The sequence below is a fragment of the Camelus dromedarius genome, chromosome 17 (genome assembly GCF_036321535.1).
Source record: "Camelus dromedarius isolate mCamDro1 chromosome 17, mCamDro1.pat, whole genome shotgun sequence".
Lineage (NCBI taxonomy): Eukaryota > Metazoa > Chordata > Mammalia > Artiodactyla > Camelidae > Camelus > Camelus dromedarius.
In genome coordinates this window covers 26,983,244-27,009,677 of record NC_087452.1, presented here as the reverse complement: position 1 = coordinate 27,009,677, position 26,434 = coordinate 26,983,244, and the positions used below count along the sequence as shown (strand labels likewise).

The window sequence follows — 26,434 nt, the reverse complement described above, 5'->3', positions numbered from 1 at the left end:
CAGGTGAGTCCCTGGGACACGCCCCATCAAGTGAGTCCTTGGCTTCAAGAGTGAGCCATAGTTGAGTGAAAGTGGATAAACAAACGGATGTGGGACGTAAGGAGGGCCGTGTCCCAGGTCTTGGTAGAGCCTCGGACGTGCCCCACCAAGTGTGGGTCCTTGGTTTCCTGTAGGAAAGAATTCAAGAGTGAGCCATAGTTGAGTAAAGGTAGGTTTATTTAGAGAGATACATACTGCACAGAGTGTAGGCTCTTTCAGGAGGCAAGAGAAAGGCCACGAGGTGTTGGGGTTGGGTGCTCGGATTAAAGTAGAAGTAGGTACACGTTCCATAGACAGAGTGTGGGCCGTCTCCAAAGATGAGGGAAGAAGAGAGGCCGCCAAGAGTCGTGGTGTTGCTCTCAGGGGTTTCATATGCTAACAAGTGGGAGGGCCATTCCAAGTACCCTGGGGAAGGGGCTGAAATTCCCAGGAATTTGGCCACTGCCCACCCTTTGACCTTTTATGATTAGCCTTGGAGCTGTCATAGCACCTGTGGGAGTGCCATTTACTATGTTAATATTACAACGAGCATATAATGAAGCTCAAGGTCTCCTAGAAGTCAAATCTCCCGCCAATTTGAGCCTCAAGGCCTACTGGGAGCTGAATCTTCAGCCATTTCGTTGTTAAGTGCTGTCATTTCTTCAATGGCTGTGCCCTGCCCCCTTCCCTCCTGTCTCAGGTTTATTCAGGGAGATACTCCATAGTCAGAGTGCAGGAGGTCTCAGAAGGCAAGAGAGGCTGCGAGGGGTGAGGGTGTTTAAAATAAAAGTAGATACATGTTCCATAGGCAGAGTGTGGGCTATCGCAAGAGGTGAGAGGCAGTGACCTCAGCATGGGGTCCTCTAGGAAAGTGAGAGTGGCCACAAGGTGCGAGGGTAGTTAGTTTTTTGGGGGGTTTTGTTTTTGTTTTGTTTTTGTTGGGGGGAGAAGTAATTGTTTGTTTGTTTGTTTGTAGAGGAGCTACTGAGTTTTGAACCCATGCACGTTAAGCATGCACTCTACCACTGAGCCCTGGGGGTGTTTAGTTTTTATGGGCTCGGTTATTTCATGTACTAATAAGTGGGTGGATTATTCCATCTACTTTGGGGAAGGGGCTGGGAGTCCCAGGAATTCGGCCACCACCCACTTTTTGACCTTTTATGGGTAGCCTCCGAACTGTCATGGCACCTGTGGGGGTGCCATTTAGTATGCTAACATGTTACAGTGAGCATATAATGAAGCTCAAGGTCTACTGGAAGTTAGATCTCTCCCATCTTGGGCCTCAAGTCCTACTGGGAGTCAAATCTTCCATTGCTGTGTAATTCTTTTAAAAGTTGTGCCCTGTCCCCTTCCCTCTTGTCTCAAAAATATCTAACTATCAGAAGGCCTGTTCTGCCAGTTTTCTCAGAGCATAGAGTGCCTCATTCCTGATCTCCATCATGAACTCCTTTCAGCGTGTGTGGATGGACTGCAGTGGCTAATGACTCAATCCTTGTAGAGCCAGATGGTGATGGTGAGTGACGTTCTTGGCAAGACCTTGGCAGGAAACCCCAGCATTTCCCAGGCAGCCACAGTGTCCCTGGGAAACCCCTGAATTTGAGAATCCCCTCAGGGATTCCTGGGTTCTACTTAGAATGAAAATGTGAGCCGGATCTCCCATGTCTCCCACCATCCAGCACTGAAAGAGTTCAAGATTAAAATTACAGAGCAAAAGGAGACATCAGGCTAAAGGAACAGTGACCCGAAGGGAAGCCAGAATCTGGACTGTGGTCCAGACAGAGGACAGTGTTCTTGCGCCATATTTACACAGAGATCCAAAAAAGCCAGGAACTCCGAGTCTGTGCAGCTAGTCTGGCCAGTTCAGTCAGGAAGGCAGTGGAGACTCCACAGGCCTCAGCCGGCCTCAGATGAGAACTTCCTTTTGAAATAATAGCTGTGGACATTGCAGGCACATTAGGTATATTCATCAGTAATGCGCTTTCCTTTCAGACGCTATAAATGGCCAGTTTGGAAAAGCTAGGCATAGTTTTATGTTTCAGAGTAAAAGGTACAAAAGATAAAAGTGCTGACTTTTAAATCTATAATCTTTTCAAAGCCAATCCACATTCACACGCTCACTAGATTTTACAGAAGGGGATTGGAAAGTGTAAGTTGGCCAACTAGGCCACTTCTTCCTCAGAATTAAATCTTTCCAAAGTTCCAGGAACATTTATCCTCAAGTCACTTTGGGTTGTCAGTCGGCAAAAGTCCTTTATCCAAAATTTTCCATTTCTTTAGGTTTGCCAAACTTTGTTTTCTCTTTGGTCATTGCAGGCAAGGTTTACTCAGGAAGACTTTTCACTCCACCTTTTTAGGTGTAACTTAAACACGTATCAAATACACATTTCCACCACCCCAGAATGTTCCTTCATGTCTCCTCCTATGTAGCTCCCCACACAGCACCTCACAGGCAACCCCGTGTCTGATTTCCATCATCATATTTCAGTTGGCCAGTTTTAGAACCTGAAATAAGTGGAGTTATACACTGTGTACTGTTGTGTCTGGCTTCTTTAGCTCAGCAAAATGTTACTGAGATTGATTCACCCATGTTGTTAAGTATCAATAGTTTACTCCTTTTTTTCTTAGAACTTTTTCTTTGGAGAGACCTTAAGACTCACAAGAAATGCAAAAACATAAAGAGTGTATGGAGAGTTTTTGTGTACTTGCGTACAGCTTTGTCTGATGGTAAGATCATCTGTAACCACAGCACATTGTCGAAACCCAGAATTGACACTGGTACAATGCTTTTAACTCAGGTAGACATTTTATTCAGCTTTCATCAGTTTGTATATGCGTTCTTTAGCATGTGTATAGTACTACAGAATTTTGTCACATGTATGGATTCATGTAACCACCAGCACAGTCAGAATACAGAATTGTTCCGTCACCGCAAAGAAACTCCCTCCTGTTACCTCACAGTCACACCTTCCCCCGCCCCTAACTTCTGGTAACCACTGATCTCTTCTCAATCACTATAATTTGTTATTTCAAGAATCTTTTTTACATGGAATCACCTTTGAGATTGATTGTTGTCACTCAGCCCAATGCCCTTGAGATGCATTCAAGTAGCTGCATGTATCAACATTTCATTCTCTTTTATTGCTGAATAGCTAGATGGCTGTATCCGGTTATCCATTCATCCATACAAGGACGTTTAGGTTTTATCTTATTTTAGCTATTTCCAGTAAAGCTGCTGTGAACATTGGTTTACAGGTTTTTGTGTGAATGTAAATTTTCATTTCTTTAGGTACCCAGCCATATGATTGTATGTTATGTTTAACTTTTAAGAAGTTGTCAGACTTTTTCCAGAGTGGCTCTACCATTTTAGGTTACCTCCAGCAGTGTATGAGATGTCCAGCTGCTCTGGGATCCCTGTCAGTACCTCATACTTACTATCAACAATTTTTATTTTTGCCATTCTAATAGATGTGTATTGCTGTCACTCATTACTTTAATTTGCATTTCTCTAATGTTTAATGACACTGAACACTTTTCCATGTGCTTACTTGCCACCCATCTTTGGTGAAGTGTCTGCTCAAGTCTTTTGCTCATACTCTAACTAGACTGTTTTATATTGTGATAAAAGATGTATAACATAAAAGTTACCATTTTAACCATTTTAAGTGTACAGTTTGGTTTATCAAAATTTTCTTTTATGGATCATGTTTTGGTGTCATAGCTGAGAATTGTGCCTAACACCAGGTTGCAAAGCTTTTATCTGATGTTTTCTTCTAGAGTTTCATAGTTCTACATTTAGCTCTATGGTCCATTTTAAGTTAATTTTTGTATAAGCTGTGAGGTTTAGGTCCAGAGTTTTTTTACATATGGATGTCCAGTTATTTAGATACTATTTGGTAAAAAGACCATCTTTTCTCCATTGAATTGCCTTCACACCTCTGTGCAAAAATCAGTTGGTTGATTTGAGTGGTTTCTGGTTTTGGACTTTCTATTCTGTTCTGATCTCTGTGTTTTATCCCCTTTTCAGTATTACACTGTTTTAATTACTGTAGCTGTATAGTAATTTTTAAAATCAAGTAATGTGAGTCCTCCAACATTACTCTTTTTTTTTTCCCCAAAGTTGTTTTACAATCAACTTGTCTGCAGCTACAAAAAAAAATCTTGATAGAATAGTTTCGAATCTATAGAATGTTTTGGAAAGAACTGGTATTTTACTGAGTCTTCCAACCTCTAAGCACAGCATGTCTCTCCATCACTTCAGACTTCTTTGATTTCTTTCATCAGTCTTTTGTAGTTTTAAGCATACAGATCTTGCACATATTTTACTACATTCATGCCTAAATATTTCTGTCCTTTTAAGGCTATTGTAAATGTTATTTTTTAAAATTTCAGTTTCTAGTTGTTTACTGCTAGTATTTAGGAACAGTTGATTTTCCAGTTTTGACATTATGTTTTGCATCCTTGGCTAAACTCATTTATTTTTTCTAGAAGCTTTTTTTTTTTGGTAGGTTCCATGAGATTGTCTCTTTGGACAATTATGTTGTCTGTGAAGGAGACAGTTTTACTTCTTTGTTTCTAATATTTGTGTCTTTTTTTTTTTTCTTGCCTTTTTGCTGGTCTTCTAGTACCTATGCTGAACAGGAGTGGTGAGAATGGACATCTTTGCCTTGTTTCCTGTCTTAGAGGAAAAGCATTCAATCTTTTACCAGTAAGTGTGATGTTTGTTTTAATTTTTTTGTAGAGATCCTCATTCAGGCTAAGGGAGTTCCCTCTGTTTCTATTTTGCTGAGCTCTTTTTGTCATGAATGGCCATTGAATTTTGTCAAATGCTTTTTCTGCATCAGTTTATATCATCATTTGATTTTCCTTCTTTAGTGTGTTAAAAGTTTGAGTTACGTTGATTGATTTTCAAATGTTGAACCAATGTTGCATTGCTGGTATACATTCCGCTTGGTTATGGTGAGATATATGTACACTCACATACATGTACACAGACATATATGTTGCTGGATTTGATTTGTCAATATTTTGTTGAGGAAATTTATGTCCTTGTTTATGAAAGATAATTGGTCTGTAGTTGTCTTGTCTTGTCTGGTTTGGTATCAGGGTGATCTTGGCCTCAAAATGAGTTGGGCAGTGTTCCCTCCTCTTCTGTTTTCTGAAAGATATTGTGTAGAATTGGTTTTATTTCTTCTTTAAATGTTTGGTAGAATTTGTATCTGAAACCATCCAGAGATTTCTTTTTTATGGAGCTTTTAACTACAAATTCTATACCTTTAATGAATATAGGATTACAGGTTATCTATTCACTCTTGAGTGAATCTCAGTTATTTTTATTTTTTAAGGAATAGATCCATTTCATCCAAGTTGCTAAGTTGATATGTTGGTTTGTTTACAGAATTCACTTTTAAAGTCTGTGAGGTCTGTCATAATATCCCCTTTTCATTCCTGAAATTAGCATCTTATGTCTTCTCTCTTTATTACTTTGTCAGTCTGGCCAGCGAGTGTTGATACTTTACATTTTGCAGGTAATCCAGAAGGTGTTCGGGCTGCAAGTTTCAGCCTGCCTGCTGTGGGCTGTGGTTCCACAGTCAGCTCAGTTTTGAAAGCATTTGCAGTGCCACTTGGATCAGTCCCACGTGTGTGCCACCCAGTGGTCAGTCAGGGACCTGGGCAGTGTGCTACCTTGTGGTTCAGTTGGCAAAGCTTGTGGTGTGCTGTTTCGGGTCAGATCTGTACGTGTAAGCCCCAGGCTGAGCCCAGGAGTCCATGCACAGCTTTCTGGGATGTCTCCCTTGATCCGGCCTCATCTCTATGACCTCCTCAGTATTTTTGATGCCCTAGACCCTCCCTTCCCAGTCCCCCCACCAGAGAGAGAAGTGAATTTAGTTTGCTAGGGCTGCCATAACAGAATACCACAGACCGGGTGACCTAAACAGCAGAAACGTGTTTTCGCCCTGTTCTGGAGGCCCAGTTTCCTGGCAGGTTGGTTTCCTCTGAAGCCGCTCTCCTTGCCCTCTTGCTGTGTCCTCACATGGTCTTTCCTCTGTGCCTGGGTCCTAGTCCCCTTTTCTTATAATGACACCAGTCATACTGGACTCGGCTGAGTCCATACCTGAATGACTTCGTTTTGCCTTAATTACCTCTTTGAAGGCCATCTCCAAATCCAGTCACCTTCTGAGACTCTAGGGGTTAGGACTTCACTGTGTGAATTTGAGGGGGACACAGTGCAGCCCCTAATGGTGCGGTTTAGTTTCCCTGCTCTGTTGTGCACGTCTCACCGCCGCGTCAGCGTGTGGGGCCGAGGGAGGACAGGGAGAGAAACAAAGCAGTGGTGTTCTCCCCATGCTCTGGCAACTGCAGCTCTTCTGGTTGGAGACACATTTCCCCTCCCTCAGAGTTTTAAGTGTCTGACAACGCACTGCGGCCACCCGCACCGAGGTATTGCCTGCAGCCTGGGGCAGAAAAAAAGAAAAAGTAAAACAAAACCCCAAAGGGGTTATTCCCACTCCGCAACCCCCATCCTTCCCACCCACACCCCTCACACACCTCAGATCAGAAAGAGACGATTTCTCTTGGAGCTCTTTCTGTCTGTACCTGATGAACACTGCTGAGTTTTGAGCAGATGCCTTTGAGTCCAGGCTGGGCAATACTGAAGGAAGAATCCTGAACTTCTCACAGTTAGGTGGACCTTCGGGTTCTGGTCTCATTCCCTGATTCACCCACTACCATTTGCTTGTCAGCATCCTTAGTCACTGCTCCATGCATTCTGAGAGGATCTGTAGTTGCAGTCAGTGTAACAGATAGGGCAGAGTGTGTTTACTCTGTTCTTCCTGGAATCATCACCCTGTGTTTTGGCTTAAATGTTAGTTTTTAGGACACACATTTGCCCTGTGCTTTGTTTTTTCGTTAGAGACACATCTCAGAGGGCTTTGCATACCAGAGCAAGTAGATGTCCCTCATTCATCTTCACAGCCGTATAGTATTCAGAGTGTGGCTACATCATAATTTATTTAACTGATGCCCTTTGACACTGCCCTAATCTTCTGGTCTTTTATTATAAACACGGTACAATGGAATGCCTCGTCCATATGTCTTTGCACACTCATGTAAATGCATCTGTGAATAATTTCTAGAGGAAGAATTTCAAGTTCAAAGTAACTATGTGTTTTTTAAGTTATGTTCAGTATTGTCATATTGATTTCCAAATTTGTCTTCCCACAAGCAATGTCTGAAAGTGCCTTCTTCCCCCCACTCTTGCCAATATAGTTCATGTGTACGCATTTCTACTTTGAAATCAAGATTAAAGGTCCACTGGCAGGAACAGGCATGAGTTAATGTTTGTAAAGCTGCTTAGAACAGTGTCTTCCACAGAGTAAGTGTCATATAAATGTTAATTTTTAAAAAATGAATTAAGGTCTTCTAAGAGGAACCCACCAAAAGGGCAAGGCTCAAGCCAGGGACAAGTGCCGACCTTGGAGGAAGGGTGAGACGATAAAAAACAAATGCAATAAGGTATTTTGCACAGTATCTGGTATATAGTAAATGCTCAATAAATGCCAACCATTGTTCTTGTTGGGGTTTCTCCACAGCAAGTGGCTGTGAACTGGCACCCAGACCTGAGACATCCAGGTCCATTGTGACCCTCTGGAAGCATCCTCTTCTTCTCTAGGACAGTCACACTTGAGTGAGGTCGTGCCAAGGAGCTGCCTTTTGACAGTGGAGAAACAGGTGGCTTTAAGGGACCTAGTCTCACTGGTGTCCAGCACGGCAGCACTGGAGCCAGGACAGCAAAAAACAGGGCTGCTGAGGAGCAGGTGACTCCCCCAGTTCTCCCTCCACAAGGACTGGAGGAAGTGTCTGGGCTTGTGGAAGCCTCAGGAAGGCCTGAGTCCCCAGAGAGGTATTTGGCTGTGGCTAACAGAGCCAGTATTGACTCAGCTGGTTTTTCTACAGCCAGTTTCCCCTAGTGGGGAAAAGGTTAGTCTGACCAGGTGAAATTCAGTATGTGGTGAAACCCAAGTAGTCAGAGATGCTAACTCGGCCTCTAAATAAATAATGTTTGTAATATAATGTGCATATGTAAGGTATATAATATGTAATTTATGTTATATATGTTGCGTGCGTGTGTAGAGAAAAAGAGATGCCTAGTTAGCATGGAATCTTTAACTACTTGGTTTTTACCACATACTGAATGGTATTTTATATTTATGTTGTCTGATAACATATATTGCATGTTAATATATAGTGTATATATTATATTAATACATGCATGTTTTATTGCATATGTGTATAATGTGAATTATTTATGTTATATATATGTATTTAGGGACCTAGTTAGCATCTCTATTTGGCTTTTACCACATATTGAATTATATATATATTTTTAACTATTTTTTATTGAGTTATAGTCATTTTACAATGTGTCAAATTCCAGTGTAGAGCACAATTTTTCAGTTATACATGAACATACATATATTCATTGTCATATTTTTTTCCACTGTGAGCTACCGACCACATACTGAATTGTATTTTATATTTAGCTTACATTTTTTGATATCAGAAAATAGTGAAACTTATTACAAGACAGTCCGTGAGAAAAGGTGGATGTTTGTCGGCATGAGGCGGTTTTCTCCGAGCAGCCCCGACGGTTTAGTATCACGGCCGCCCTAGGCCTCCTCCCTGCTCACTGGCCTGCGTCTAACAGGATGGTCTGCAGACCTTGCCACTTTCCTACAGGGTGATGATCCCTCCTGCTCTGAACCTGCCAGGAGCCTTTGGGGAGCTGAGAGAGATTTGGAAAAATGAGAAGAGGACTGAACTGGGAAAAGACCCAGATGCCAGGCGCACTGGGGGCCCCTTGGTTCCTGGCTGATTTGGAGTCACTGAGATTTCTGAAGCCCCGTTCGCTGCCCCATAAACATCCCTGTCCTGTGTGAGCTGCCAACCTCTGGTGAAATCAAAGGCGTTGAGTTGACTGTGGGATCTAAAAGCCATGGACGAAAAATGTGAGAACGACCTTAGTTAGCATTTGTTGAGCAGATACCCTGTGCCTGGCACTGTGCCAGGCATTCACATCTCTTACTGTGATTACTTCCCTCACAAGTCCTCTGAGAGGTGGTTAGTATTATTAATACATTTATTTATTTGGATAAATGGTGTACTCTGCAAAATTCAAAGGACATAAGAGATTTTGCTGTGAGTCTCTAATCAGATAATTCAGGCACATTAATATAGAGGTAAAGCAGATATGACAAATGGTTAACGGTTGTGGACTCAGTGGTGAGTATGTGGGAATTCATGGCATTATTCTTTCCACTTTTCTGTATGTCTGGAAGTTTTTCATAATAAACTTGGGGGGAGGGAAAGGATTTCCCTTTTATCCCCATGTCTCTCATGACATTCCCCTCCCAGGAGGCAAGCATCTGTACTAGTTTCCTGCTTCTCTTTCCAAGATACTTGGATTTTATGAGTGTGTATCCAGGCATTCGCACGCACAGACAGCGGCGCATCAGGTTACTTCTGGCACCGCATTGATGGAATTTAGTTTCTGGAAGCTTCAGAAGCGTAGCAGCCTAGGAAAGGCCATCCAGGTGAATTCCCACAGTCCCTGTCCCCTGGGCTGGTGACTATTTGTTCCCCAGTCTCACCCCTAGAGGGCGCCCTCTCCACCTGACTGGCGGCGGCGAGCCGCAGGAGGTGCAGGAATGGCCCCGTCGGGGACGCTGCCACGTGACTCACGAGAGGTGGGGCCTTCAAAAGTATAAATACTTATGTTCTCTGGCCTTAGCCACATTTTTTGTGGGAAGCAAAACTCAGACTCAGAGCTTACATTTTGGCTTTGCAGCAACAAAGGCTAAAAGAGGGAAAGGTTGCTCGGAAAGCTTCACCCACACGCTGTACGGTGAACTTTTAGAGGATGAATAAAACTCCCCGTTTCTGGACGCAAGAGACACTTCATAGGATCCCAAACATTTTGGTGTTGATTGCTTGACTAGATTAAAAAACAATTTTTTTTTTTGACCAAGAGAAAGCCATTTTGTTTAATACATTAAAACCCCTTTATAACACTGGGGTTGGAAGATATCTCTGAATTGGTAACACCGCTCTTATTCTATGTGCAGTTGTTATGTAATTTAGGGAGACAAGATTTCACCACGTTATCTCCGGATCTGGGTAAAAATGAACCGCGTTATAATAGTGAGTGTATAACTTTAAAAACATATTTAAATCAACACCAATAGATAAATGACTAGCTTAAATTAGTCAAATAGAAATGTTCTTTTATTAATGTTGAGAATGTGTGGTAACTTGAAGTAGACTAAAATTTTTTTTGCCATTAAGAATGTTGTCTGTAAACACCTATTTTCAAAAATGAGGCTCTTTGACAAAAATGTTTTTTGCTTGAAATACAGCATAATGTAGAAATATAGCATAGCTGCCCAGAAAACTAGTTGAGGGGAGGGTACAGCTCAGGGGCAGACATGTGCTTATTAGCATGATAAGGTCCTGGGTTCAATCCCCAGTACCTCTATTTAAAATAAATAAATGAACCTAATTACCTCCCCCCCCCCAAGAGAACCAATTTTCCCACTCAAAGGTATTTGTACTGCAAACCTAGTCATAAAAGCAATAGGTGAGATGATTTATATATAAGATGATTTATAATAACTAATTACAATAGCAAAAAAAGGAAATAACCTAAACATTCAGGATCTATATTAAAAAACATATATGGTACAGCCATGAAATGGAATATCACAAAGCTATAAAAAGAATAAAGAAGCTTTCTGTATACGAGAGACATATCCATCTTTCTCCTTTACTAGGATTTCTTCGGAATGGTTAAATTTGAAAAATCAGGTGATGCTTTCAGCCATGATTTTCCTTTTTTTCTGTTTTCAAACTTTCTATTTTAAAATAATTATACATTCACAGGAAGTTGCAAAGACAGTACAGAGAGGTCCTTGTACTGTTCATCTCATTTCCCCCAGTGATTGCAGCTCAGAGAACTACAGTCCATCACCAAAGCCAGGAAGCGGACGTGGGCGCGGGGGGTGTGTGCTGTGCTATCACCAGTGTAGACCTGAGTATCTACCACTGTAGTCAAGATGCACAGCTGCTCCATCACCACAAAGTTCTCCCTTGTGCTTCCCAGTTATAGTCACACCCACCCTTCCCTGTACCATCCCTACCCCTGGCAACCACTAATCAGTCCTCCATCTCTACAATTTTGTCTTTATAAAAAATTTTTTTCATTTTGAGACTATTATATATATGTAATAATACTGCATGGGATTGGGGTTTTTTTTCCAATTAGCATAAAGCCCTTGAAATCCATCTAAATTGTCGCTTGTATCAGTAGCTTGTTCCTTTTTATTGTTTAGTATTATTCCATGGTCTGGATGCACCACAGTTTAGTGTAATCATTCACCTATTGTAGGACATTTTGGTGGTTTCCAGTTTGAGGCTATTGCAGATAAAGCTACTGTGAACAATCACATACAGGTTTTTGTGTGAACATAAGTTTTCATTTTGCTGGGATAAATGCCCAGGATTGCGATGCTGGATTGTAGGGAAAATGTATGCTGAGTTTTTTAGAAACTGCCAAATTATTTTCCAGAGTGCTGTACCATTTTTCATTCCCAGCTACAGTTTTCTTTTCATATGAAATGCTATTGACTACTGTTAGCACAACGGCACTAGGCCAACAGCACATGAGAATCTGAGATGCTTTTAATTTCTAGAGAAAACAAATTTAATATACGTTAGAGGAAGAAAAGGAGAGAAGTCAGGACTAATCTCTTTGCTGGCCCACGAGGTCCCATGTTTATCATCCCAGGTTTTCAGAATGAATCTTCCCTCCCCTTTCTAACCCTTTGTTGGAAAGCTACAACACATTACACAGGTCACCTGGGTGGACCTCTGACCTCTGACCCCTGCTTATATTCTGTCCCAAACTCCCTGTGAAGCTAGGCTCATGCTGGAATGTTCTACCTCCAATAATAGTCATTTAGAGCCCTTAAAAGAGAGTCATTTCAGAACCATCTCCTCCCAGGGACCTCTGTACTTACACACTCTGCCCCCAGACCCTCAGGGCTAAACAGCTTAAAACAGTTTTGAATGTGTGTGTGCACCCTGACCCGCACCCTCCAGGCTTTAGTTGTTGGAGTACCGGTGTGAAGGCACCCTTCCCCTACCATGGCAATGCAGGCTCCAGGGGCATGCGGCCCTTGCCAAGGTCCTCGGATGGGTAGCAACTCCTAAGTCTGCATTTCCTCACCTGTCCAGTTGAGGTGGCAGATAACACATTCTCTGCTAACAGGGCCTTTGGCTTATTCTGCAGGTAGCTATAGGGCGCCTACTATGGACCAGCTGAGGACGCAGTCGTAACAGAGAGGAGGCCCTGCCCCCAGGGAACACAACTAAAAGAGGAAATGTAAGTGCAGTGCTCAACCTGGCCTCTGGCGTGTAGTTGGTCCTTGAGAAATAGTAGCTGGTTTATTATTATAGTTAAACTCAATACTTGTGTATGGACTTGAATGGAATATGAACCCAGTATTACACACCTGGTCTAGTATATTCTCATCCATTGTAGTCAGCCATTAGTTACCGTTAATTGTTAGGACTGTGCTGGTCTCATTCTGTTGCTAAAGTCGGATCAATTGCTGGCCCAGGTGCACTCCATTTTGTGCCTAACACTTTGAGGATTATTCTGAATTTAATATCTTGAATATCAAATTCAGTAAGGGTCTCTTGCTGTAAACATACAGCTTTGAAGAAAGAGTCTTCATACAGACTTGTGAAAAAAGTCCCTTAGAGTGTGTTCAAAGGTTCATATATTATCAAAAGACTCCCACGACAATAAAGAACAGTTTCATTGTTTGTAAAAGGTGACACATTTCATAAATACTTAATCAGAAATACAAAATGTAGCAAGCAGAAACTAATTTTTTAAATGTGTAAAAATACCAAAAAGGTGGCCAAAAAAAAAATAAAATAAAAAAGATGACAGCAGCCAAATGAATGCAAAAATACTCAAAAGAGTATTTGCCTGAATTTTAGGGAAACCGTTTATTACACAGATTGCTCATTGAGCAAACTGGTCACTAGGTAAATGTATCAGTGGGACTTGTGGCTCTTGTCGGAGTCCTGGGGCAGAACCAACATGGCGGCCATGGACGGTTGGATGTTAAGGTAAGGCTGGATGGGATTGTCCTGTTGGATGTGGCTAGGTTACATCCCTGCTTCTAGGAACTGGGGAGAGGGGTATGGGGCCTCTCTGACTTCCATAGGGTAAGTTAGGGCCCTATGAAAGGGCCCTGTGACCCACACAACCACAGAGGTCTCCCAATAGTAACCAACAGATGTTTCTTACGGTAAATGAGTAGAGTCAGTCAGTCACAGTTCATCGACCTTCTGGCAGGGTGACTTTGCAAAAGTTCGCTATTCTCTCTTTAGCCTGAGTTTACTCATGCATGAAATGCCGGAGTGGACTTGGATGGTTGCTGCAGTCCCTGTTAAGCCCTGTGATTTCCTGAGATTTCATTGCTGTCAGAACTCCTCCCACGTTGTGACCTTTCCAGCAGACTAGAGGCTAGAATGGAGGTAAGGAGTACCATCTTTTGTGAGGCGTTTGAAGACAGCCAAGACTTTGCTATAGCAAAGGTTAATGTTCTGTGTCTCAAAGATCCATTTCCCCAGGCTCTCAGAATGTAAATGTCACAGCAATGAAAACAGCGAAACCTAGGCTCCGGTTCATTTAAATCAGAGCTGCTCACCCCTCATGGTGCAACCCTGGAGCAGAGGGCCTCCTCTGTGGCCTGAAGCTTCATAAACTTGGGTTTAGGCTGTCAGCACTGATTTAAAGAGATTTGGTAGTTCAGTTTGCTTCTGGGAGAGAAATGCCATTCACAGCGGGCTTTGGGGGCTAATAGTGAAACCTGAGCTGGCTTCCTCCCTCCTTGAGGGGCAGAGTGAGTCAGATGTTTGCACAGAAGGCCGTGCTGCCACATCTGCAAATTCACAGACCTCATGCCTTCTCCACTTTGAACAGGAGAGGTGTCGCAACATAGTTTTAATTGCTAAACCCTAGCTGCAAACCCAAATCTCTGGATTTAATAAGAATGGGGTGTGAATGGGGTGAATACAGGCGGCTTTCTGCCAGGTGTGCTTATTTGTCCCTCCCCTCCCTCGTTTGCTTCCTTGTTTGTGCCCAGGCCCAGATGAAAGGCCTCTGGACCTTTGCCACCAGCATGCTCTCCCCTAGGGGGTAGACCTGTGGTTTACCTTCTTTGCTACTCCTTGCTGGAATCTTTGGACCTTGGATCCACCCTAGTCTTCTGAGAACAAGCAACTCTTGAGTTCTTGCCATGGCTGGTACGAATCTCAGCCCACAACTCAGGTAGGCAAGAAACGAAGCTTTCTTTCCCAAAACTCTGCTCTGAGTGCAGGCCTCTGCCCTGCCTAGCTGGTGTAAAACCCCAAAGTGCAGTCTTTACTGGGCACATACACCCCTCTCCTCGGCAACACACACATACCGAGTGTCACTCAGTCCTGGGGGGTTAGGCAAGGCCAAGGGGAGGAGGGGGGAGGATTCTGGCTCTGGTCATCAGTCACATGGTTGGTTGAAGGATCTGTTAGCCCTGCCGGTGTGGCTCCACTGGCTCCAGGGTCTGCTGCTGCTTTCCTGCCATTATGGGGCCCCAGGAATCTTTCTGAGGTTGTACCACCTTCCACAGGCTTCCAGACCCCAGACAGTATTCCCAGAATCAGCTCCCTTCCTGAGTGAGAGGAAAGGAGAAAGGAAAACACAGGAAGAGGCAACAGTGTGGATTACCACTATGGCATCATCCAGGCGGGTAGCCAGTTCACCCTTTCACTCCAGCTCTGTTTCTACATGGGAGATTATAGGCCTCTACCTTCTTTAAAAGAAATAATAAAATGATTTTCTTAAAAAGTAATATTCTTTAACATCTATTGGGTACATTCTGAACCTAGCATTATCTGATTTAATTAGCACAGTTGCCTTTTGAATTAAGTACCATTCTTATTTCCATTCTACAGATCAGAAAACTGAGGTGCAGGGAGATAAGAATCTTGCCAAAGTAGTCACACAGCAAGTAGTGGGAGAGGTGGGGTTTGAATCTCTGTCTTCCTGACACTAGAGTCCAGATCCTTATTTGGAGGCAGTGCTCGACTGCATCTTAAGTGCTTAAAAACAATGCCAGTTTTGTGAGCCTAGAGTGACATTTAAAAATTCTGTTTTTATGAAGTTTGTTCTATAGTCTGGCCCTTCTCTCAGTGGGACAATAAAACAACACCCAGCAGTTACTCTAGCTGTTGGGCTCATGTTACGAGCTCAATAAATACTTGTTGACTGATTGTACATCTCACAAGCAATTTTGCATTTTGAAATACTTCTGTGTCTGGTTCAGAAGTGGCAGAAAAAGGTGGAAGGTTGCTGGCGGCATTGTCTTCTCTAAAAAATAAGAAAAACCTTTCTATTCTGCCTTCCTTCCTTCCTTCCTTCCCTCCCTCCCTCCCTCCCTCCCTCCTTCCTTCCTTCCTTCCTTCCTTCCTTCCTTCCTTCCTTCCTTCCTTCCTTCCTTCCTTCCTTCCCTGAGACTCCCTCAACTCTTCTTCATTTGGGCTTCCTAACTCCCAGCCAGACTCACTGAGGACGGGATGCCCTGCAGGGTTTTGGCAACATAGTCAGAAATGGCCTTTAAATCCTGGCTCAGACACTTGCTGTTCATGTGACTTGGGCTCATCATATACCTCTCTGAGTCTTCACAAAATTTCCATAAAACAGGAGCAATAATAAAACCTTCTTCAGGGATATTATGAGTGTACACAATATACACTCAGTTTCTAGTTCTTACCTCTATTAATTAAATCAGTCCCATCAGAGTGTGCTGTCAATTTATGTATTAAACTTAAGGTCCTTCTCAAAACTCTTCAAGTAAGGACGCCATCCCTTTGGATGGATTTAGGAATTCGTGTTTACCAATACAGTTTAAAGGTGATGTTTCAGTAGGATGTATTCAGTTGCAAGGAAGAGAAAATGCTGGCCCAAACTGGCATAAATAATAAGAAAATACATTGTCCAAAGGTGTGAAGGTTGATTCAGAGGCTGCCTGGTATTGGTAGGGACCCAGGTTTCCCAGCTCTTCCTCAGCCCCTCTAGAGTAGACTATAACCAGTCATTGTCACAGGTTAACTGGAGCAGCAGGCAAAGGCCTCACGTGTAGATGCAGAAATATCCAGAGGTGGAACAGGGGCCCTTTTATTCCAGTGTCCTCTTCCCGGGAGCCAGGAAACCTCTCCAAGAAACATCCCATTAGATACACTCTTCCGCATCCATGGGCAGAACTGGGTTTCATGCTAGAGTCTAATGAGGCCACTAAGTTAGGAATTATCTCTGAGCTAGGGGTGAGGTGACCATTTCCTAAGTCATGAGAGGGAGGGTGGCTCCCTGAATGAAATCCAGGTTCCATTAGCAAAGAAAAACAGAGGATTGTCTTGATCACCACCTCTTCATCCTGTTAGGGAGGAGGGATTCCTCTCATGTGGAGTGACCTAACACATGACACTTGATACGAGACAGATGAGACAGACAGAAGCTCATTGGTCACCCATACGCACAGCCATGGGGAGGAGAACACCACGCACCACGCAGGGCCACATGGGAGGTGCTCTCAGGAACGGAGTATCTGTAGTATCAAAGAGGGTGAGTTACCCTTAGTTGCTGCAGAAGGATGTGGTTGGCTGGCTGGAATAATTCTGTGGGCTGGAAGGGACTGAGTCCCACTTCACAGGGTTAAGCAGGACCTATGCCTGGTGCCTTCAACAAGAAGTGGTGTATGCGTAGGGGGCTTTATGGGAGCAGAATAATGGGGATGGGGACTTGGGGTTAGGCCATTGAAGGCCCTCCCAATTTTATTAGATGTCAAGGCGGCACATAATGTTGAACTTTAATGTAGGACTTCCATCCACAGGGATGGATGTGGGATATATACATGTGACAGATGACCATCCATCTGAGCAACCATCCCTTCCTGCCAGACATCATCCATCCATCAATCATCCATCATCCATCATCCAGCCATCCTCTCCATCTTCCACAAAGGACTGGCATTCTGACTACATCTCTGGCTGTTTTTCATGGCGTCCCAGCTCACAGTTGTTACAAGTGGTCAACATTTGGACCAGCCCTTCTAGTCCTGTTGCCAGCTTTTCACATATCTCAACTCTGCACTAGCCAGTAGGGTCAACTCATTGACCCTGGAATATGCCTTTTTTCTGTTCCCCTTCTGCTTTTGCTAGAACCATCCAACTCTCTTCTCTGTTTCTTTAAATTCCCCCTCCCTTGAGTCAAATCTGACTCTTTGTGTCAGCCCAGAACGCTTGTGGCAACTGCTTCATGCGAGTGCATAACCATACACTCTTGGGTGTCACTGCATTTAAATCATCAAAGTTCTGTAAAAAAATATTTATAATGTAAATACAGAAAGCAGTATGATTAGCATCTGTCAGTGAACATTTATCTAGTATCTGGCACATAGAAGGCACTCACATAAAAAAGTGTTGAAATATTCAGTAAAACACCTGAATAGCCAGCCTTAAAGTTCTGAATATTGTTTTTAAAAGGCTGCATATTGATTGATATACAGAGGATTTCAGGGCTCAGAGAAATGATTTCTCTTTCTTAATCTAGGTCACTATTTAGCTGACTTCAGCATGTGCTGTGGCACCCTCACAATTTTCACATCTGTGCACATGATAACATTTCACATTATCTATCTGTTGTAACTAACATGGTTCCCTAAATCTTAAATTAATTCATTTTCAAGCGTATTCTAGACCCAAGCAAGAGTACTTGTGACGTTGGAGGCTTGATGTGCTAGTTACTTTGATGTATCTTATTAAAAATACACAATTAAGATATAAAATAGTTGTCTGTGTACTACCTAACCTTATTTCATGTGCCAGATTTGGGAAACTCCAGTCTTGCTATATTGATATCTACATATTTTATGATAAAAAGCCAGTCATACACAAAAGACTACTATTGTATGTTTACTCCTGCTTGTGTGTGAACATTTTAGTAAAGGCAAAACTCTAGAGACAGCACCTCAGTGGTTGCTGGGGGCTCAGGATGGAGATGGGGTTTGACCCTGTAGAGGCACCAGGGGACTTTCTGGGGTGATGGAGATATTCTAAACCTGGATAGTAGTGATTGCTGCTCACTGTATGAATCTAGAAGAATTTGCCGAACTGTATATTTCAAATGGATACATTTAATGGTTTATAAATTGTATCTCAAAGAAAGAAAGAGGAGGAGGGGAAGAAAAAGAAAAAAGAAATGATCAACCAGAGAGGGCAGGAAGGGGTTTCTGGAGTCCTGGTGACGTTCTGTTTCTTGACCTGGATGTTGGTTACAAGGTATGTTCGCTTTGCAAAAAATTCATCAGACCATTCATTTATGCTTTGTGTACATTTCTAGATGAATGTTATATCCCAGGAACAAAACTTACTAAAAAAAAAAAACCCAAAACAACAGCAACCACAAAAAAAAAAAAACAAACCAGCTGAAGTGGGAACACCATTTCTTCCCAAGTAATAAAAAGTTATTACTTTCCTGTTTATTATTTTGTACAATCACATTACTCTGCCAACTTAGTTTCATGGTGTTAGGGGATCAAGTTTTTTGAGTCTTAATACAGAAAGGGTTAGAAAAAGATGTATTTAGCTAATCACGTAAGTGCTGTAAGACTGTCAGCAGAAGCCATTGTTTCTTAATTATTCATAGCAATTATCAACGTGGACAATATTCAACTTGCAACCAAAATAAATAGATATTTTAAGAGACCTTGATGGAACAATCAAATCATCAGTCTCCAAAAGTGCCCCTCTCTCAGCCCAGTTCTCCCGCTGCCTGCCAGAGTTTCAATTCTATATTTATCTTTTCAAATCAGCAGTATAGCAATTAGTTATTATAATGAGAGCTACCAATTTATTGTGTGCCGACTTCACGCCAGGCACTGCATTACCAGAGTTCTTCATACTTTAATTGCTTCGTTTCATTGTCACAACAACCCTGCTGAAGAAAAGTTGTCTTATTCCATTTTACAGCTGAGGAAACTGAGGCTGGGGGTCCAGGCCCACGTTGCTGGTGAGTGACAGAGGCGGGAGCAAGCCGGAGCCCCACCCAGTGGGCTCTGCTCTGTCACAGGACCTGACGTCAGTAACTGGAAGTAAGTGATACGTGTAGAATTCTGAATCCCCAAACATGGCTCTTCACACGGTTACTATAGTTACTTCTCTACATGATGCTCCGGGTTTTTGTTTTTTTTTTTTTTTTTTGACCAGAATAACAATGGATCCACTATTAGCCATTGAGGTGTTGAACCCCCACTATCATCATGAAACCCGAGGGACATTTCAATAGGTTTAAAATAGTGTTCCTGCCTTGTAATCAGACCTTTTATTTCAGAAGCCCCTGAACATGAACAGATCTGTATGATGGCAGCTTTATAAGTATTGTTATTTGCACCTTGTGTAAAACATAGGAGCTTTCTGAAGACAATACAACTGTATTTCAGGCAGAATTCCCCCAGAACTCCTTGACAAAAGTGATGCATTTGAGTTGGGGGGATGGTACATGAGTGCCTCTCAGTATGTTGAGGGAGGGGAAGGCATCCAGGCAGGAAAGAGGGGCCTTGGGTGTGTCAGGAAGGAGAGACTCACTCTGGGAGGGACAGGACAGAAGAGGCAGGAGCTGTGCTTTGCGAATGAATAAGGCTCTTGCTAAACTAGCAAAAGTGCGGAGGAAGTGGTTTGGATTAGGAATGGGCGGGAGGACAACCAAGGCCTGAAATGTGTTATGGACATGCATTTAGAGCCCTGAGCTGTCAGGGAGGGTGAGAATTCAGAATCTGGAGTTGTCTTGCCTCCTGCGTGCCAGCTGGCCACGCTATGGTCAGGCAGTTTTATTCCCTTTCGGCATATAAGGATTGTCAAGGCCCCTGAGCTGCTCAGATGTGGCACACTAAGACACTCATGGGGCTACAGACAGAAGCCATCTCTTCTGATCCCTCTAATTACAGAGCCATTGTGGTGAGGAGGATGGCGACTTCCAAGGATGACCACAGGCCTCTCTCTCAACACTGGTGAGAACCACACTCCTTCCCCTGGTTCTCTTGCTCCCAGCAGGGTTTTGGAAGCTGATTAAAGAGAAGATCAGAAATAATAGGTAATTAGAAACCTTATAAAAAGGAAAAATGCTCTCCTCAAATTTACCAGAGCGTCTCCATGGCTGGAAGTGGGGGAGGCATTGGAAACTGCCAGCGTTAAGGGCCACTTGTGCCAGAGGGTGGCCTAGAAGCTGGGGCGAGTTGCAGAGGGTCTGAGGCCGGTCCCCAGTGGTCAAGGGGGGGAGACTGTTCAGAAGGTATCTGTTAGTCAGGGCAGCCAGTGAGTGAAGGGCTAAGGAGTGCCTTTTACCAGGTCCAGAGGACCTCAGCTGGTGAAACAAGTGGCACGAGAACCAAAGGGGACCGAGAGGAAGAGGAGAGACAAATACACAGGAGAGACAGGAGCCGCCACCAAGAGAGGCAGAGTGGAGTGGGCTTCTCCACTGGCTCTTTCCTTGGCTGTTCAGAATACCCTAGGAGGGGTGGTCGGGAGGAGCTCAGCGAAGTTGTGGGTCCAGATAATGCATGCAATTAGTTGCTTTAGGGTCCCTTTCCTCCTGGGGCCCCTTGGGACTGCCCCCATCTTGGGAGGGGCTGTGGGAGCTAATTGAATGGCCAGGGGGTGCTGAATGTAGGTTTAGCCCCCATGTGACCTGCTTGGACTTCAGTAGCTGTCCAAGCAGTGGAGCTGCAACCCCCTGAACCTTTGGGGGCACCTCCCTACCCCGGGGATCCTCACAGCCTCTCTCCCATCTTGGCTGAGATGTAGACTCCTGCCCTGCTCCCCGCAGGACCTCCCATTTGAATGTTCAAGAGGTGGTTTTAGAAAATCCCCTAAAGGGACACGGACTTTTTTTTTTTTTTTTTTTTTTTTTCATTCCTGGCCCACCAATCCTAAGGCCCCCTGAGGCCTGGGTGACACAGGTGAGGTGGGGTGGGAGGGGGTGCTCCCCGCTGTGGGTACTCATCCAAGAGGTTCCCCCTGCTTTGGGGGCTGAGTTTCCTTTGCTGGTTCCTTTCCGCACCTTGTTTACTTTTCTTTCTTTGGCGCTCTTTCATTTCTCCACTTAGTAAACCTTATTGACCATTTCCCGTGGCCACGGTCGTCCCAGGTGAAGAGGGGCACTGAATGAAGACTGAGACACAGCCTTCTGTGTCACATTCCAGTTGGTAACGGACAGTCATAAACAGAGTGGGCATTTATGTTCAGTGGGGGCAAGTGGGGGGTGACTTGGGAGCCCAGGGATGCGGAGGGAAGGTGAACAGACCTAAAAGGGTGGGGGTAGAGGCCAGGGAGGTCTCCCAAAGTTGGGGAAACTGGTGCTGCTTCCTGCTAGGGTGCCAGATAAAATACAGGATGGCTTGTATTTAATGCAATATTTGTGACATACTAAAAGGATTATATGTTGTTTATCTGAAATTCAGATTTAACTGAGTGGCTTGTACTTTCCCTTGCTAAATCTGGCAACCCTAGTTCCTGATGACTATACAGGAGTTAGTGGAATGAATAGAGGGACAGGAGGGAAGGGCATCCCTGTAGAGGGAACAGCATATGCAGAGACCTGGCGGTGACCATGCTTCATTTAAGGAACTGAACATTGCCCAGTGGCTGGAGCATGGAGTCCATGGGGAAGGGAGAGAGTGGAGAGAACCCACCGAATTGGCATGTAGTCGTTGAGAATGTACAAAGTACTAGGCACGTCATGAAGATGTAGGGTGCAGCTGTGAGCTAGACAGATACAACTTCTGCCCTCAGGGAGCTCGTGGTTCAGTGGAGAAGCAGGGAGGTCAGGAGGGAAGGACAGGCACTGTGGTGGTTACAGCTGGGGGACATCAGCCTGGCTGGGACCGGTCAGGGAAAGTCAGGAGGGGCATCTCTGAGGAGATGACAACATGCTGAAGGATGAGGAGACAGGCATACAAAGGGCTGGGGGAAGAGTGTTTTAAGCTAAGGGAACAGCATGACGGAGGCCCTGAAGTGAAAAAAATGCACAGTGGGTCCTGGATGCCGAAATGTGGTCACAGGGGCTGGGGCCCGGAGAGAGGAGGGGCAGAGGAGGAGTAGTCAGGGGCTGGATCCTAAAGGCAGTGGGAACCATTGAAGGAGTTCAAAGCAGGGAGGGTGACACAACCAGCTTTATGTTCTTAAAGGTGACTCATGCTGGAGAGAAGGACGGATGGGTAGTGTGGGGGCAGAGAGAATGAGGGAGACCGGGAGGGGCTACTGCAGATGTCCAGGACGGACAAGTTGGTGGCTTGGCCCGTCGTGATGGTGGTGGAGAAGACAGGATAGGGAAGGAGCGATGGGTCCAGGCTGCACGGAGGAGGAAGATTTGGCAGGGCTGGGTGATCTGGCACTGGGAAGTGAGGGGGTGGGAGGAGCAGACATGACTCAAAGCTACTGGTCTGGACAGATGGGAGGATGCTGAGCTGAGCTGGGGACTTGGGACGTTTGGGGGTGGTGAGGCGAGAGGGTTCAGGTTTGCATATGTTGAAGGTGAGGAAACGTGGTGGACACAGGAGGATGGACTCCACTGTGAAGGAGGACAAATCTGAGGCAGAGCTGAGTTCCAGTCTCTCTTCTCACACTCAGCTCTGTGGCCTTGATCACCAACTTCACCTCTCCTTGCCTTTGTTTTCTCATCTGTATCATGGGAGGATGTGGGTAATCCTCGTAGTTGTGAGGGTGTGGCGGGCAGCCTCCAAGATCTTCCCTAAGGTCCCCCGCTCCTGGTATCCAGGTCCTGTGTGGTACCCTTTCACACTGCAGCAGAGTTGATTGAGAGACCATGGGTATGTCACTTTCAAGGCTGGGTTAGAAAAGATGTTATGGCTTCTCTCTTAGCTGACTCACTCTGGGGACACCAGCCACCATGTTGTCAGGAGAGACTCAGGTGAAGAGGAACTACTGCGTCCTGCTAAATACATGAGTGAACTTGGAAGCAAATGCTCCAGCCCCAGCCAAGCCTTTAGCTGACTGCAGCCCCAGCTGACAACTAGGCTGATGGATCCACTACTTACCTCATCTGCTTCCGAATTCTGGACTGTCAGAAACTGTGAAATAAGAAACATTTGTTGTTACAGGCCCCTAAAGTTTGGGACATTTCATGATGTGGCCATAGAGAACTGATCCAGAGAGTAAAAGGACTCAGCACAGTACCTGGCACATAGTATGGGCTTTAGCATATGCAGCATCTGTAGGTCTGGAGTGTAGGAGAGAGGTCTGGGTCGGAGGTATGGATTTGGGAATCTTAGGGCTTAGAGACAATACTGGAATCCATGGAGGGGGCTGAGCCAGTCCACAGCGAGGGGGAGACAGAGAAGAGAGGCTGGCCTTGGCCACAAACGTGGACAAAAGGAGTGGGTAAAGCACGAGGAGGATGTCTCCATGAGCCTGAGAGGAGGAGCTGCAGAGGAAGGAGGAAAACCAGAACAGGCCACGGGGAGATCCCTGGGAGGGTGTGGTCAGCGGGGAGGCCTGACAGGAGATCTGAAGAGTGTTTTTTGGCTTCAGCAACAAGGAGATTCCTGGTGGCCCCACAAGAGCTGTGTAGGTGGAGAGGTGGTCTGAGGCCAGATTGAATGTTGTGGGTCTGGATGTCACTGTAAACACTTTCTACCCCCAAGCCCCAAACCAAGATGGTTTACAGGAGAATTCTATAGAAAATCCGAACCACAAAAAAACCCTAGTCTTACAAGAGTTGCTCTAGTGAGTAGACACCCATTTGCTTAATTTATTATATGAGGCTCATGTAACTTTGCTAGCAAAACCAGATAAGGAGAGAGTAAGAGGAAAATGGTAGGCATATCTCATTCATAGATACGGATATAAAAACCCTAAATAAAATGTTACCAACCAAAATCCAGCACTATATTGAAAAAATAACACATCATCAAGGTGTGTTTATTCCAGGAATGCATGGATGTTTTAACATAGTAAAATCCATGGTTGTAATTAATTACATTAGGGGGGAAAATCTCACATTTGATAAAATTCAACACCCATTCATGATAAAGCAGAATAGTACTTCCTTACTCTGATAAATAGTATCTACCAAAAATTTACAACAAACTGCATGTTTAATGGTGACATATTAAAGGATTCAAGAATAAGATAGAAATGCCCACTGTCACCATTGTTATTCAGCACTGTGCTGGAGATTTTTAGTCAGGGCAGTAAAACAGGGAAAAGGAAATAAAGACTGGACAGGAAGATACCAAATGTTACTCCTTGTAGACTCTGTAATTACTTACATCGAAAATTCAAGAGAGCCTATAAACTTATTAAAACTAAAACAGGACTAAGTTAGAACTAAAAAAGCATTGACTGAATAGAAGTTTATTATATAAAACCAATCACATTTCAATAACCATAAATACATTATAAAATATAAATTTACTTCGAGATATGTAGGAATCGTTCTGAGAAAAACCACTGACAAAGGTAATTCCTCTCAGTTTTTAGTTGAGGAAATAGAAGCCCTGAGAGGGGAAATAACTCTTCCAAGGACACCAGTAAGCCAGGTGGCACTGAATCCTACATCTCTGAGTGTGAAATAATTTCAGCTTTGTCTTTTGTGAAAAATAAGACTCATTGTATTTTTCTGATTATAAATTCAGTATCCATGCAGTTTAGAAAATATAGAAAAGTCAGAAGAACATTTGGAAGTAATAAGTCACTAACATTCCCATTCTGCTACCTAGAATTATGATCAACGATTTGATGTATTTCCTTTGAAATTTTTATCTATGCATATTTACATTAAAAAAAATAAGATTAAGCTTATACCATGTATACCATTTTGTGTACTGCTTGTTTTCACACACATTTCCCTGTATTCTCACCTAGTCTTTTTGGTATGATAATGTAGTACTTAATTATAATGATGCAGCATATGTCATTTCTTTAACCTATTGACTTGGGTTTTCAGAGAAAAACCAAATGTTAGATATGACTGTGATGATCGTGCAGATAAAAGTTAAACCCCAGAGTCAGCTCACACACAGGCAGATGTAAAGTGCAAGTAAGTTTCCAGAGCAAGTGGTTATATTGGTGAAAGGGAAATAGCGAAACAAACATCATATACCTGGTCCCACCTGGAAAGGGGTAGAGACCTGGTTAGCAGGAAGCGAATGAGATTTGGAAGGCGTCTTTGCCTGGAGAACAATTAACTCTGAGGCTTTAGGTAATTCCCCACCCTCTCCATCCTTGGCTTTCTTCGGTGAAATGAGGACAGTTCGGGTACGAGTTTCATCTAGGACCAGCTCCTTTGCTTTGGTCGTTTTCTTTGCTGGAGTCAGTTCTGCTCTTCTCCCCTTCTGGCCGCCCACGTTGGCCCTTCAGGCTTGGCTGCCCTTGCCTACCCTGCCCACCAGGCTGGATAGGTAACCTTACTACCTATCCCACAGAGGGCAAGGCCAGGAGGTGCTCTGGCCACAGTTCCGGAGTCCAGATCTTTAGCCACCGCTTCTGAAGCAGAGGCCCCCTCCCCTTATTCTCCATCTAATTCCTTTGATTATGTACCTACCTTCACTTAAAATCATAACTTGTCATTGTTTTGTTTACTGTCCTTGGGTCTTTTCGGTTTTCTCCTCTCATTAGGACCCTCCTCCCTTTTGGTGGCCGCTCTACCCGCCAGGCACATGGTAGGAGCCCCATACGTCTTCGTGAAATGACAAGAGAAACAGCTGTGGGGACCCTAGGCCTGAGAACGCAGCGAAGACTACCCGGGGCTGGGCTGATCCCAAACTGCGGGCGGAGGCGGGACGTAGGGCGGACTCTGGGCGGGGCGCGGGGGGTCTAGGGGCGGAGCCTCAGGGGGGCGGGGCTGGATGTTCAGGGCGGGGCTCGGGACTGCTGCGGCGGAACCGCCTTGACTGCGCCGCTCAGGCAGCGCCTAGTTGAGTTTTTCTGGCCGCTCGGCCCTCCGGCCACCCGCCCGCGCCGCCATTAGGGGGCGCCCGCGCCCGTGGCGTAGCGTCTTTGCTGGGGAGGCGCCGCCCGCACCGGGCGGCAGAAGCCGCAACTCCGGGCGAGGGCTCAGTCGTCCTCTCTGCCGCCGCAGCCGCCGCAGCCACCGCCGCCGGGCGCGGGCTCGCTCGTCCTCGCGCTCTCCAGCCGCCGGCGTCTCCCGGCCGGGCCGTCACCGCAGCAGCCGCCGCGCAGTGAGTAGGGGCGGGCCCACGGCGTGGGGGCTCCGGCCTCGGGAGGGCCGGGACTA

At 44.6% G+C, this 26,434-nt stretch overlaps 1 protein-coding gene across 5 annotated transcripts in view; it reads left to right on the top strand.

Moving 5' to 3' along the window:
- The window catches only part of KCTD6 (potassium channel tetramerization domain containing 6), a 36,852-nt gene that overhangs the window by 1,600 nt on the left and 8,818 nt on the right, over nucleotides 1-26,434 (top strand). Inside the window, exons 3-11 of one of the 5 annotated variants that reach the window (XR_010384833.1) lie at nucleotides 1,418-1,531; nucleotides 4,641-4,723; nucleotides 12,362-12,454; nucleotides 13,477-13,623; nucleotides 14,235-18,462; nucleotides 19,153-19,274; nucleotides 20,127-20,189; nucleotides 21,285-21,383; nucleotides 23,059-26,017. Coding sequence is in view for 1 of the 5 variants with exons in the window: in XM_010980932.3 (XP_010979234.1) it covers nucleotides 21,343-21,383 (41 nt within the window). In the remaining 4 variants the exon portion in view is untranslated. Of the gene's footprint in view, nucleotides 1-1,417; nucleotides 1,532-4,640; nucleotides 4,724-12,361; nucleotides 12,455-13,476; nucleotides 13,624-14,234; nucleotides 18,463-19,152; nucleotides 19,275-20,126; nucleotides 20,190-20,526; nucleotides 21,083-21,284; nucleotides 21,384-23,058; nucleotides 26,018-26,226; nucleotides 26,379-26,434 lie in introns of those variants that run through there. The other 4 variants (XR_010384834.1, XR_010384835.1, XM_010980932.3 and 1 more) reach the window with 4 other exon arrangements.